At 45.4% G+C, this 13,118-nt stretch overlaps 2 protein-coding genes across 2 annotated transcripts in view; one reads left to right on the top strand and one right to left on the bottom strand.

Annotated features, from left to right (window-relative positions):
• Window positions 1–13,118, bottom strand: part of ASCL1 (achaete-scute family bHLH transcription factor 1) — a 158,142-nt gene that overhangs the window by 64,738 nt on the left and 80,286 nt on the right. The window lies entirely within an intron of this gene.
• Window positions 1–13,118, top strand: part of PAH (phenylalanine hydroxylase) — a 69,996-nt gene that overhangs the window by 30,918 nt on the left and 25,960 nt on the right. The window contains exon 4 of the mRNA XM_008517654.2: window positions 6,346–6,434. Coding sequence (XP_008515876.1) covers window positions 6,346–6,434 — 89 coding nt within the window. The remainder of the gene's footprint in view (window positions 1–6,345; window positions 6,435–13,118) is intronic.

The following is a 13,118-nucleotide window of genomic DNA, read 5'->3' as shown; positions in this document are numbered from 1 at the left end:
AGGGTGGCGACCTTTGCTGAAGAAGAGAAAGGACATGTGAAGATGTCTTTGAGGCGCCGAGAACTTAAGCATTAAAAGGTGACTACCCCTAAGTTCAGGGAGGCGTGGGGTGAAGGTGGGGGCGGTCCGGGCTCTCTATGGGACGTTTTTCAGGTCCCTTTGGCTTCCTGTTGTACTTCACCATCTCCTTTCCTTCTCCAGGTAGGCGAACAGGAATCTAAAATTAAGGACCCTCCCCACGGGCACCTCCTTATTCTAGGCAGCCCAGCACAGCAGTTAAGTGCACAGCTGCAGAGTTCTCGTTCCGGCTCAGCGAGCTCAGTGATCTTGGGCAAGCCCCTTCGTCTCTTTGAGCCTCAGTTTGCTCATCAGTAGAGCAGAAATCATAATGGCTACCTCCTAGGATTGCTCTGAAAATTAAAACAGACAATGGAAGCAATGTGCTTAGCCCAGCATCTGGTGCATTGTAAGCTCTCAAAAAAAACGTGACTTTTAAAAGGAAAAAGGTAGCTATAACTTTTTGGCTGGGAAGTGAACTCCAGCCCTGCCACCAGTCGCCTGTGTGACCTTAGTTACCTAACCAGACAAGTGTCTCTGTGTGTGTGTGTGTGTGTGTGTGTGCGTGTGTGTGTGTGTGTGGTTCAAGGTTGACCTACTGCGGATCAGTTTCTTCTCATCCCAACCAAAGAGGCAGGCGAGGGATTGGCTGCCTCACCCATTTCACAGATGAGAAGCCAGAGATGCAGGAATGAAGTAACGGGCTCAGAGTCACATAGTTTGTGGGTGGGAGACATGAAACTAGAACACAGACCTGCTGGCCTGAAGGCCAGGATGTGCATGTCCTTTGTGCAATATAAAGCGTAGGTACAAATGTGGAGGCTTGGGCTTGATTTTGTCTGGGGTCCTCTGCAGCCTCCCTGCCTTTAGCCCCTGGTGTCCTCACACTACTTGCTTCACACCCTGCTCAGGTCGGCCTCTTCTCAGGAAGTGAGCCATGTCAGGACCTCAATCTTCTTATCCCCCAACACCTAGAACTTGCTTGGTTTCCTTAAGCTTTGTCTCTGCTCTCCAGGGTCATAGCTGGTGAACTTCTCTTAGGCCTGGCCTGGGTCCTGCTTCTGCCCAGATGGCTGTACCCAGGGCCCCTGGGAGACGATGCTTTAGCCTCAAGTAGGTCTGGGGAGGGGATGGGGGAATAGATGCAGGGCTGGGCTGCTGCCTGGAGAAAGTGTGTCCCAGGCTGTCACCCCTTGTCATCACTTGGCTCCTACAGTGATGATAATGATAATAGTAACAACTCTACCCTATCCTTATGAAGCACTTGGGGTGTGCCAAGCACTGTTCTCAGCGCTGTTCATGCATTAGCTCATTTTAATCCTCACAAAGTCGCAAGTACATACTATTGTTATAGTGGTTTTACAGATGGGACACTGGAGAACAAAGAAATTCAGGAATTTGCCCCAAAAGTCCCCAAGTTAAGATGTAGCAGAGGCAAGATTTGGACCAGGCAGTCTGGCTCCAGAGTCAATGGGCTTAGCCACCAAGCTGTGCCACTTCTCCAGCCTGGCTGTGTTCTGGGCCTTTTCTGCATGATGACAGGGCCCAGAGCCACTGGAGGCCCCTGGACTTGGGTGAGTGCCCCTGGCCTCACAGTGCCACCTAGGGTCCCTCACAGTCTGTGACAAGGACCTGGGACTTGGTGGGCTGCTTCGACCTTTGTCCGCTCTTTGCCAAGACTTGAAGCCTTCAGGTCTTTGCAACCTTCTCAAGTTCTTCGATTCCCCCCCCTCCGCCACAAGAGGTCTGAGCTAAGCCATGTGGTCCTGTTAGTGTTTTCCTTTTGGAGAAAGAAAAAAAAAAGTCACCCTGAGCTGAAAATTAGCTGGTTCTGCTGCCCTCTGGCGTTCGGTTGGGAGACAGCCAGCAGGCTCAGCTGTAAATCCAGCTGGGCGCAGAAAGGCTTCTATCTGTGGCGTAGAACCTTGTTTCTCTGGTGAGAGGAGAATGCAGAATGGTAGGGGCAGTGCATTTTGGGAGCTGGACATATGTAATGACTCTACTTCCAGAAACAAGTGAGGTTAACACATTGGTTGAACTGGAAGTGTATCTTCATGTGTCCTCTGGCCAGCCTCAGCCTTTCACCGGATTCCACAGGTCTCGGAGCATGAAACCCAAAAGGGATTGCAGCAACAATGCATCCAACACCCTGCATTTTATGGAGGGGGAAACTGAGGCCCAAGATGAGAAAGCCTGTTAACATCAGAGCTGGACTGAGAACTGGCTTCTGACTCCAGTCTCCCTTCTTTCCTCCTCCCCTTCCTCCTCCTCAATTTCTTCTTTTTTATCATCCTCATTAAAATCTTTGTCATCCTAAGTGATGAGCGCTTACTGTGGGCCAGTCACTGTGCTAAGATGGGTCCCATTTGCTAAAGCATTTCGTGCAGGCAATAATGCAGTGATACAGAAAAAGAATTTTAATCCATTTTGTGGATAGAGAAATGAAGGCTCAGGAGATAAAACACTTGCTCAATTACAGAACGAAATAGGTGGCAGACTGTCTGGCATTGCTGGAAGACTTTCTACCCTACTCTCTGTGCTATGTTGTGGCAAGGGCAGAGTGACAAAAATTCCCTGGGGCCTGTAGCTGAGCAATAATAGCGTGCCAGGTACTGGCTTCGGCAAATCACATGCATTAACTCATCTAACCTCATATTGTTCCTACAAAGTGGTGCTTTATAGTGCTATTATTATTTCTGTTTTACAGATAGGAAGACTGAGGCACAAGGAGTTTTAATAATTTGTTCTGACTGCAGAGACAGCATTCCAGCCTAGGCTGTCTGGCTCTGTGGCCCAGTCCATTAGCCATTGCTGGACTGACTCTCCCTGAGACAAATGGGGAGCCAGCTCGGGACTGAGGACGGCCCCTGGCTGTCCCAGATCCCCTTGAACTGTGGCAAGTCAGTGTCAGGTCACCAAGACACTCACCTTGGGGTCTGGAGCCAAAGGATGTCATATGAAATAGTGTCCCCATTCCGCTCCATCTCCTTACACTGTTTTCTCCTTCTTCAGGACCTTCCTGGCATCGTTATGTATTTAAATTTATGTATTGTGTATTTCTTGCCGCCCCCCACTAGAATGTAAGCACCACAAGGAGTGAAGAGTCCATTGTGTTCGCCTATGAACATCCAGGGCCTGGTTGTAGTAGGAGCTCAGTACATGTTTGTGGAATCTCCTTTGGCAAGTCTAAGGTTCCTCTGAGTCAGAAAGTGGTGCAGTGAGAAAGGGCTGGCTTGCCCTATTTCTGGGGGCAGCTGCTACTGCCGGAATTGTGGTTGATTCCCAGGCAAAAGAGAGACAATGAATGAGTGGGGAAGGGAGGCCTTGGAAGTGAGGTGATGGGATGGCAACGTTCTGGAGAAACAGGAATGGCCTCAGAGGAGATCCTGAGCCTTGGTTGACTATAATAGGATGTTCTTTCTCAAGCCCTTGCAAACCTGCATAGGAAATAGACCCCATTTTCAGGGCTGACAATAGAGGTTCATTGTGCAAGGCAAAGTGCTAGACTCAAGGAGAAAGGAAAGCTTGGGGAGAAGTTTAGATGACAAAGTAGGAAGCCAGGTTCCCTGCTAGGTGAGCAGAGCCTGGTGCTGAGTCATCCCAGACTCCAAAGTCTAGCAGATGGGACCAAGGAGATCTGTGAAGAGACTTACACTCTCTGTTCCTCAGTTTCCTCATCGGTATAAAATGAGGATAATAATAGCACCCACCTGTTGGGGCTGTTAGGGGATTGGGTGAGGTAGTGTATGTGAAGTGTTTAGGACAGTGCCTGGCACACAGCAAGTCCTACATAAGCCTTTGCTGGAATTACAGTGACAGCGTCTGCTCCCAGTAGTACTATCACAGGGAGCTGATCTTGAGAAGTGGACTGGCTTAGGGGCAGGGAACCTGCCAAGAGGGCAACTGCGAAGACAATCGGGCAGTCAGGCTCCAGAGGCGGCCCTCCTAACAGTGTGCTCTGCTCCCTCCATAAGTGGCAGGATGGGTTCATGGTCAAGACCTGAGACCACTGAGTCAGCCATGCCTGAGTTTGAATTCTGACTCTGCTGTTTCCTAGCAGTGTGTGTTTGGGTTTGCCACTTAACCTCTCTGTACCTGTTCCCTTGTTTATAATATGAGACCAATAGTACCCACCAGTACTCTTAATTTGGAACAGTGCTCAGTGCTGATTTTTATTATTAACATAGGCAGTAGAGAGCTTTGCATCTCAGGTCTATGGAAACAGGCTCTAAATAGACCTTTATGGATGCTGTTGAGATAAGCATCTCATTGTTTTGGTGGAATGCAGCTGGTTCCTGTCTGACGCTGTCATCTATTGACCACAGATGACATTTTTCCAATCTGGCCACTAGGTGGCAGGCATGTTCTTTCCTGCCCAAGCTGAGCAGGGCCAGAATTAGAAAGCACATTCATGAGATGGAAAGCAACCTTTTATGGGCCCGACCTTGGGCTGCACCCTTTGCTACATTCTCATTTACTCCTGGCAGCAATCCTCAGATCAACGGAGATATTCCACCAAAAATGCTAAGCAAAGCACTTCGCGCATGGTAAGACTTCAAAATATGTTAGCTGTTCTTCCTATTGTTGTTGCTGTTATTCCAAAGTTTACAGAGTTGGGACTGAGGCACAGAGAGGATAAGTAGGCAGATTGAGCCGAAATTCCAAGCCAGACTTGACTGACTGCAAGTTTAGCATCTTTTCCCCTAAACCTCACGTCAGGGGAAGCATTGGACACCTTGGGCTCATCTCATGGCCCCCACCATGTCTACTTTTACTGTCTGGTTTCTTTTGGGACCTACCACTCTCCTAGTTCCTGTGTAAGTCAATTATGTAGACCTTCAGAGCCTCAGTTTCTCATTTGTACGGTAGAACATAATGCCTTCCTTGTTTTACAGATACTTCCACAACAGCAATTAGACCAGAGTTGACACTCTGTGGGCGGTGGTTGCTATTGGTGCCTTACATCTTAACATAACAGAGTTCCTTCCTTCCTTCCTTTCTTCTTCCTTTTTGCGCTCCCTCCCTCCTTCCTTTCCCTCTATGCACCTGGAAGTACGCTCATGTCCTACTGTCCACAATGTCCTAGTCTCTGTTCATTCCTGGGATAGTTCCACCCCCAGTGTGTCTTCTTTCCTGTAGGCCATAGGAATTTGGGTGCTAACACCTGCTCTTCCCTCTGAGGTCCCTCTCTGTGCAAGACCCGGTCACTGTAGGCCACACAACTCAGGCCCTATCTTCTCCCCACTATGCTAATTTAAAAGCAAGCCCACAGATTCTTTAGGTCCTGCAAGGCACCGTCATATCCCAGACTACCTGACTGTATTCCCTCCGCTTCACCAGTGGCTTTCAAATTGGCTTTGGCATCAAAATATTTTGCTGGGGTGCCTGGAGGCCTGTGGGAGGGAGGCACAAGGTAGGAAGATGGGGCCACCAGATGGGGTCTCATGGGCCCACCCTTGTTTACACTAGAATAGCTCCATTTTTATCTAATTTATATCCTGGGGTTACATGTACTATTCTGCTGCTAAAGAAAATCATCAAAATACTATGATAGGTGGGAGGGAGATGAATTTTGAGATAATTCAGAGAAAATCTCCAGGAAAGAGAATATGTTTGGGAATGCTTTATACAGCTAGTTTCCGAGGTGCCAAGTGAAATAAGCCAGACAGAGAAAGACAAATACCACATGGGATCACTTATACGTGGAATCTAAAAACGACAACAGAGAAAGTTAAACTCATAGAAACAGAGTAGATAACTGGTTGTCAGGAGCTGGGAGGTAAGGAAATAGGGAGAGGTTGGTAAATGGGTGCAAACTTTCAGTCATAAGAGGAATGAGGTCTGAGGATCTAATGTTCAACATGGTGGCTATAGTTGACAACACTGTTGTATAATTGAAATTTGCTAAGAGAGTAGACCTTAAATGTTCCTACCCCTCAAAGAAGATAAATATGTGTGAGGTGATAGATATGCTAATCAACTATATTAAGGAATCCTTTCGCAATGTATACATATATCAAATCACAACAATGCACACTTAAATATCTCACAATTTTATTTGTCAATTATACCTCAATAAAGCCAATATAAGAAAAAGAAATAAAATCAGTTTCCAAGGAAAATGGGATTTAACCTTTGAATTTGAATGATTTGGGGGTTATCAGACACCACTTGCCACCACCATTGACTTGACTCGTTGGGACTGATGCCGTGCTTCTGACCCTGGTGGGGCCTTTGCCTGTATCCTGCCAGTCTGCTGCTCGGTATCCTGCCCTTTCTGTGTTGCAGTGCCCTGGTTCCCGAGAACCATCCAAGAGCTGGACAGGTTTGCCAATCAGATTCTCAGCTATGGAGCGGAACTGGACGCAGACCACCCGGTGAGTCCATGGCCCCTCAGATGAGATTCTCTCACTTCCTCCCCTCCCCCATACCACTCTCATCCCCTCTTTGGAACAACATGTCTTCCTTTGTTTGCTTGTACAACAAACATTTATTGAGTGTCTACTCATCCATCATCACCACCATCATTATCATGGTCATTATGATTGTAGGAGCAAATATGGATCACTGTCCAGACACTATTGTTTATATATGATATATGTACGTAAGTGTGCATATACACACACACACACACGTAAACTATCTTTATTTCTGACTTTGTACAATTACAGAGGTTTAATTCAAGTGCTTTGGAGACAGTAAATTTTGCTAACAACTCTACCAGGTACAGGGAGACAGTGGGGAGTGGTGACACTGGAACTAGATCTTAAAAACTGAGTAGAAGATGCTAGTCAAATAAGGAAAAGAAAGGGATTATAGGCTAAGGGAACAGTATCTGCAAAGGCTCGGAGTCCTGAAAGTATGAGGAATACTGTGGAATGGCTGGCTGGTGCGTTGGATGTGAGGGTTAGATTCTAAAAGGTCTGATGTACCAGACAGTGAAGAACTTGGACTGTGTCCTGTGTCTGTGGACAGAGGAGTGGATCCTTGAATGGTTTCTGAGTAGAGGACCAGGGTGGGAGATTTTATCGGTCTTTTCTGTAGGGCAGAGGCTTCTGGGGAAGAGCAGCCCAGGCTGGGCTCAGGGCCAGTTCTGACAGCCTCTGTAGGGGAGAAGTGCCTCCATCTTGTTGACTGTCCTTGATTTTCTGCCCAGGAAAATGGCTCCTTGATCTTTAAGTGACTTGGAAGATGTTTTCATCGGCAATGGTTTAGTGCGACTCAATGGGGGTGTCAGCATGCCATCAGGAGTTGTTTTCTCCGCACACTTATGTGGGTCTTTATAGTCGCATAAGTTGGGAACTTGCTCATCACAAAGGCTCTTTTCAGTAAGCAAAGCAGTTGTTCCCATTTTACAGACAGATTCATTGAGGCCCCTCGCAAGTAAATGACCTTTCTAAGGTTCCCTGCTAAGCTTTGCGTCTGTAGACTCTTAACCGAGCGCTCACAGTGCCTGAAGACAAACGTCTAGCCAGTGGCAGAAATTCAGGCCTTTTCACAGAAACAAACAGAGAGCTATTTCAGGGGTAGGTTGACAGTTTCAAATATGAGCACTTGTTGCTTGTTCTACTTCACATAGTAAACCCCTTAGCGTGGAGGTGAAAAACACAGAAAAGCATGAGAAAGAAAATAACGATAACCCCTAATTTCAGTTATTTCTCGTTTTCTCTTGGTAGTATTCTGCAATTTTTTTTTACAACGAGAATGTATTTTATAAACAGAAACCAAGGTGAATTCCCTCCCCATTCCCAGCCTTCAAAACAGAAAAAGAATCGTGTATTATCACACTGTCTTAAAATAATATTAACATTTTGGTGTGCTTCCTTCCTCCTCTCTCCCCCTTTCTTCTGTCCCCTCATCTCTCTCTCTCTCTCTCTTCTATTTATACATATATACGCGTGTACATATGTGTGTGTATGTGTAGAGATTTTTTTAATGCAGTGCCACAACTTACTAACCAGCCTCCAATGGCAAGTGTGTAGAGGTTTCCAATCTTTTGTTATTATAATAACTCTGCAGTGAATGTTCTTGCCTGTGCATCTTAATGTGGACTCCCCATAGCTTCTTTGATACTTACTTGTGAAATCACTTAATCTAGGAGTAGAAATTGTATTTAAGGCTCCTAATATACATTACTTAAATATGCTCTCCCCCCAAAAAAACAAAGGTAAGGTTGGAGGACTTTGATCCCTGTTCCATCTTCCTGGGAATGGTGTAGCCACTTCCGTGGAGCCTGCGAGTACAGACGCCCCTCCAGGAGAAGCTCTGTATCTCCTTTGCCAGGTCTTCATCTGGAGTCTCTTGTCTGTGGGGTTTGGGAGCAAAGCACCTCCAAAGATATCCTTTCTCTGGAAAAGCTGTCTTGCTGCCTTCAACCCGGTCCATGAGATCAGTCTATCAGGCTATTTTCTCCTCGTACAACCTCCCATCCTCCTGCCCCTTCCATTGGCCACCTCGGCTTATTTGGAACCATGGGGGATGAGGCCAGGCCACAGACATGGCATTTCCCTCCCTTATCCTTGTGTCACCTCCAGGCAGATGGGCCTGGCCTTAAAACCCTCTGGAATTGATTTCTCCTTATGGACCCAACCCATTTCTTTGGCTCCCTGGCCTCTCAGTGTCATGAATTTTATCATAAAAATACAATTTATCCTGTACACAGTCCCTCCGATGAGGAGGCCAGGCTCTCTCTGTTCCTTCCTGTGGATTCTCATCAGATCCTGAGAACGGCTGGGCCAAGGACGGAGTAAACCATCCAGGGTGCTTCCCCTGGCCCTCCAGGCCCCACAGGCCCTGGCCTCAGTGTGCGAGGAATGATGCTGGTGTTCTTCCTGAAAGGACCCTCTGTTCCACTCTGTCCCCTGGTGTTCAGACTGATCTCATCTTCCCCTGACCCCTGCCCTTGGCAGGATGCACTGATGTTTGACCCAGCATCTCACTTCAGGGCCTCCAAAACAGCCACGTTGAGAAATGAGACCAAGAAAGGTTGTTCCTGAAACAGAAGGTAAAAGGCATTTGCCTTCCAGTGTTAGTCAAGTGGGAAAATGAAGTAGGGTAGCTGTATTCTTGTCCGTCCTGTCTTCTTTCCTTTGCTGCCAGTCTCTTGCCTTCCCTTCTTCCCCTCTCCCTTTCTTCCTTCCCCAAACATTTATCAAGCAAATGATATTCATAACTAACGTTTCTTGAGCAGGGACTGTACGTAAGGCCTTGTGCTAAATGCTTTACCTGCATTTTTAAAACTTAAGTGTTAAAACCATCCTGGGAAGGTTGTACTTTCTCATTTTCAGATGAGAACTCTCAGGGCTGTGTGGCCTCACGGGTATGTGAACTGTGTCCGGGGCCAGGTAAAGGAAAGGGGGTTGACATGATTAACGAAACATGATCTCTGCCCTCCAGGGGCCTCCAGCTGTGGGGCAGAGGGAGGAAGTGTGTCTACTTCCCAAAGGGAGGCCAGAGGGGACTGGGATACAACTGGAAGCTTGGCAGGCAGAATCCCGAAAGGTCTGCTTGGTTTCCATTTCTAAAGTTGCCTCTCCTTTCTCTGACCATTTCCCGGCATCTGTGCTCCTGCCCATGTTGTTTTCTTTACCGGGTTGCTCTTCCTTATCCTTCCACCTGTTCTCTCCCTGTTGGCAAACATCTATTTGAGGCCTAATTCATATATCTTGGCCTCCCTAAAGCCTTCCACCTACCTCTTCCCCAGGACAAGCTTTTCACACTGATGCTGAGGAACTGTGTGCATTGGGCTTTATACTTTTGACTTTGATATTTTTGACTTTGATATTTGACTTTATACTTTGAGAGTATCAGAACAAAATATATTCACTACCTCATGACTTGCAACCTCATAGGAGGCACAAGATATGCAGTCGGCCCTCCGGATTCATGGGTTCCACATTGAAAGACCTATGATGGTTGTGTCTGTACTGAATATGTACAGACTTTTTTATTGTCATTATTCCCTAAACAGTACAGTATAACAACTATTTACATAGCATTTACATTGTGTTAGGGGTTATAAGTAATCTAGAGATGGTTTAAAGTATATGGGAAGATGTGTATAGGTTATATGCAAATACTATACCACTTTATATAAGGGACTTTATTTATTTGTTTATTTATTCATTTATTTATTTCTGAGGAAGATTTGCCCTGAGCTAACATCTGTGCCAGTCTTCCTCTATTTTATATGTGGGTCACTGCCACAGCATGGCCACCAACAAGTGGTGTAAATCCATGCCCAGGAACCAAACCCCAGCCACTCAAGCAGAGCACGCTGAACTTAATCACTAGGCCGTGGGGCCGGCCTATAAAAGACTACATAAGGGAACATCCGTGGATTTTGGTACCCATGGTGGGAGTCCTAGAACCAATCCCTCACGGATACTAAGGGATGACTATTTATACAGGTGAAGGGTCATATGCGTGATTCCCAAACTGTAGTCTATAAAAAAAACTCATGACCAAAGGGAGAAATGCTGTATTCTAGAACTCCATTTTAAGTGTATGCAAGTCTCATTATCTCATTAGAGGCTTTGAAAAGTCCTGCAAAAATGAAGCCCCTTCAAACTAATGTTTCTCAAACTCATTTATCTATGGCACCCTTTTTTTAATGGAGAACCTAGCAACATTATCGTGAATGGTAGTGTTCCATGGAATACAGTTTGGGTAATATTTGGCTAAACCATAATGCAAAAAAGTACATGATTAAACACATAGTTTAATGAATCAGATGGCATGTGTTTTTAGTTCTAAGATCTGTATGGACTGGAATAGTTAGAGGGGATTTATGCAAAGAGGGAGATCTGAATTGAGTCCTCCAGCAACCAGGGTAAGCTAACAGCTTATCAAACAACCCCCAAATCTCCATGGCCTAACCCAATAAAAGTTTATTTCCAATGTAAGTCAATAGGGAAATTGCTCCACAAAACCTTGCAGAGATCAAGTCTCCTTCTAATGGCTGTACCCTCCTTCAAGTCCTTGGAACTCTCTGCATTCTGTCAGCACTTGGGAAAAGAGAGAGTGAGAATTGCTCCTGGAAGGTTTTTATGGGCCCAAATTGAAGGTTATGACATCCCTTCACTCAAATCCCATTGACTACAGCCCAGTCACAGGGCCGTTACTAACTTCAGATAAGACTTGGAAAAATAGTTTAGCAATGTTCTCTGAAAGAAGGAGGGAGGACAGATCCTGGGGAGCTCTGGCAGCCTCTGCCATGCAGACCCTAAGCCCAGAGCTCCCTAGTCCAGTTTCCCTAACACCTGCACCTGTGTCTAGACTGGAGATCTGCACTGGAGGGGCTTTCTGGTAGAAAAAATATCAGCCAAGACAACCATGCTTCTGTGTTTACTTCTACTTCTTGATCCAAGTCTCTCAAACTGCTTTTCAGTCCTTCAAAGTATGGGTGTTGAGTTTCTCTTCTCTCCAAAAAGAGCCTTGCTCTTCCCCAAGACCGGGGCTCTACTTCCAGTACTTCTTTCCTCTTCCTTTTCCCTCCCAACCTTCTCCACTTGAGGGCTCTGTCAGAGTCTATTCTAAGGGTCACTTGGCCAGTTGAGTCATCAAAGACTTGTTGCTCTCCTACTAAGTTGCTCCCTCAAAGCATAATTTTCAAAAAGTTACAAACAACTGTCATACAGTATATAGTGAGTGTCTGTCAAAGATCCATTGACTTAGTGGTGAGGGAACCAGCAAGATGACAAAGATCATGTAAAGGAAGTTACAAGAGACCAAAGTACATGTTATCATAGACAAATAGAATGCTGGAATATGATCACAAAGATGGATACACAAATTATTAATGCCCTATAAGGCAATAAAGCCATAATCACAAGTGATATCCTTTCTACTGGACAGAAGTCATTTCAACTTGATCATAAAATAAATATTTTGCAACTTATTCTTCTATAAGTCAGCATTTAACTTTGAAGAGTCACTAAGTAGTAAATTGCACATCGAACAAATATACAACCACCTAGAGCATACAGTGTCTGTGATCATTAGACAATGACCTACTATGACTTGGAAAAAGCACACAGTAACGTGTTTTGTCCTTTTTCCTAAGTTTTGCATAATTTTTCTTAACAGCTCCTACTCAGGAGTATGCTGAGTATGCTATGCACTGAAAGTCCAGTGATACGTAAGACAAATAGCTTCCTGAGTTTAGTAATTATTAACAAGTATAATGATTGTCTGAAAGGAGAAACACAGGTTGCTGAGAGAGTGTATTGTAGAGGGAAACCAATAAACTTTGGGAAAATCAAGGAAGGTCTCTAAAAGTGCAGTTTAAACCAAGAGGGAAAGACCAAGCAGTAGCTTATTGGTCTAAGAAAGTGGGGAAGAGTATTCCAATCAGAGGGAACAGCATGGATGAAGGCCTTAATGTGCGAAAAAGCATGACATGTTTAAAGAATTAAAATAAGACTAGTTTGGACAAATTTGGAGACATAGTATGAGGGCAAGAGTGGTTTAGCCCAGAGTTGGAAATGTAGGCGGGGCCAGATCACATTAAGCCTCATGGACTCTGTTAAGGATCTTGGACTTTATCCTAAAAGTAATGAGAAGCCTTGGAAGGTTTTAAAGGAGGGGAGTGACCTCACCAGATCTGCATTTTGTAAGTCTGCTTGGGCTGAAGGTAGGGGATGTGGAGAGGAGACAAAGAAAGACTATTGGGAAAACAGTTATAATAGTCCAGGCAAAAAATGATGAGGGACTGAATTAAGGTGTAGCAGTGAGAATAAACTAAAAAAGATAGACTCAAGATATTTGAAAGGAAGAATGGACAAAAAAATGATTATTGGATGTGAAGGAAAAGAAGAGGAAAGAAGTAAAACGACTTCCAAGTTACTGGCTTGGGCAACCGAGTATCCAGATCCTTTCTAGTACAAGCTCCTTGGCCTTAGTGGTGGTGACCATGGTCAGCAACACAAAGTGGGCAAGGGGAAGGGGCATGGTCAGCACCATCCTTGACTATTAGTTTGCAAATCTTTGGCTAGTGTCTACTGGATGGCAATGGCAGATACTTAAAAAATACTACTTGGAACCTTTTATCTCCTGTGTAC

The sequence above is a fragment of the Equus przewalskii genome, chromosome 29 (assembly GCF_037783145.1).
Source record: "Equus przewalskii isolate Varuska chromosome 29, EquPr2, whole genome shotgun sequence".
In the NCBI taxonomy this organism is placed as follows: Eukaryota; Metazoa; Chordata; class Mammalia; order Perissodactyla; family Equidae; genus Equus; species Equus przewalskii.
The sequence above is the reverse complement of the archived record's forward strand: the minus strand, read 5'-3'. Positions and strand labels throughout refer to the sequence as shown.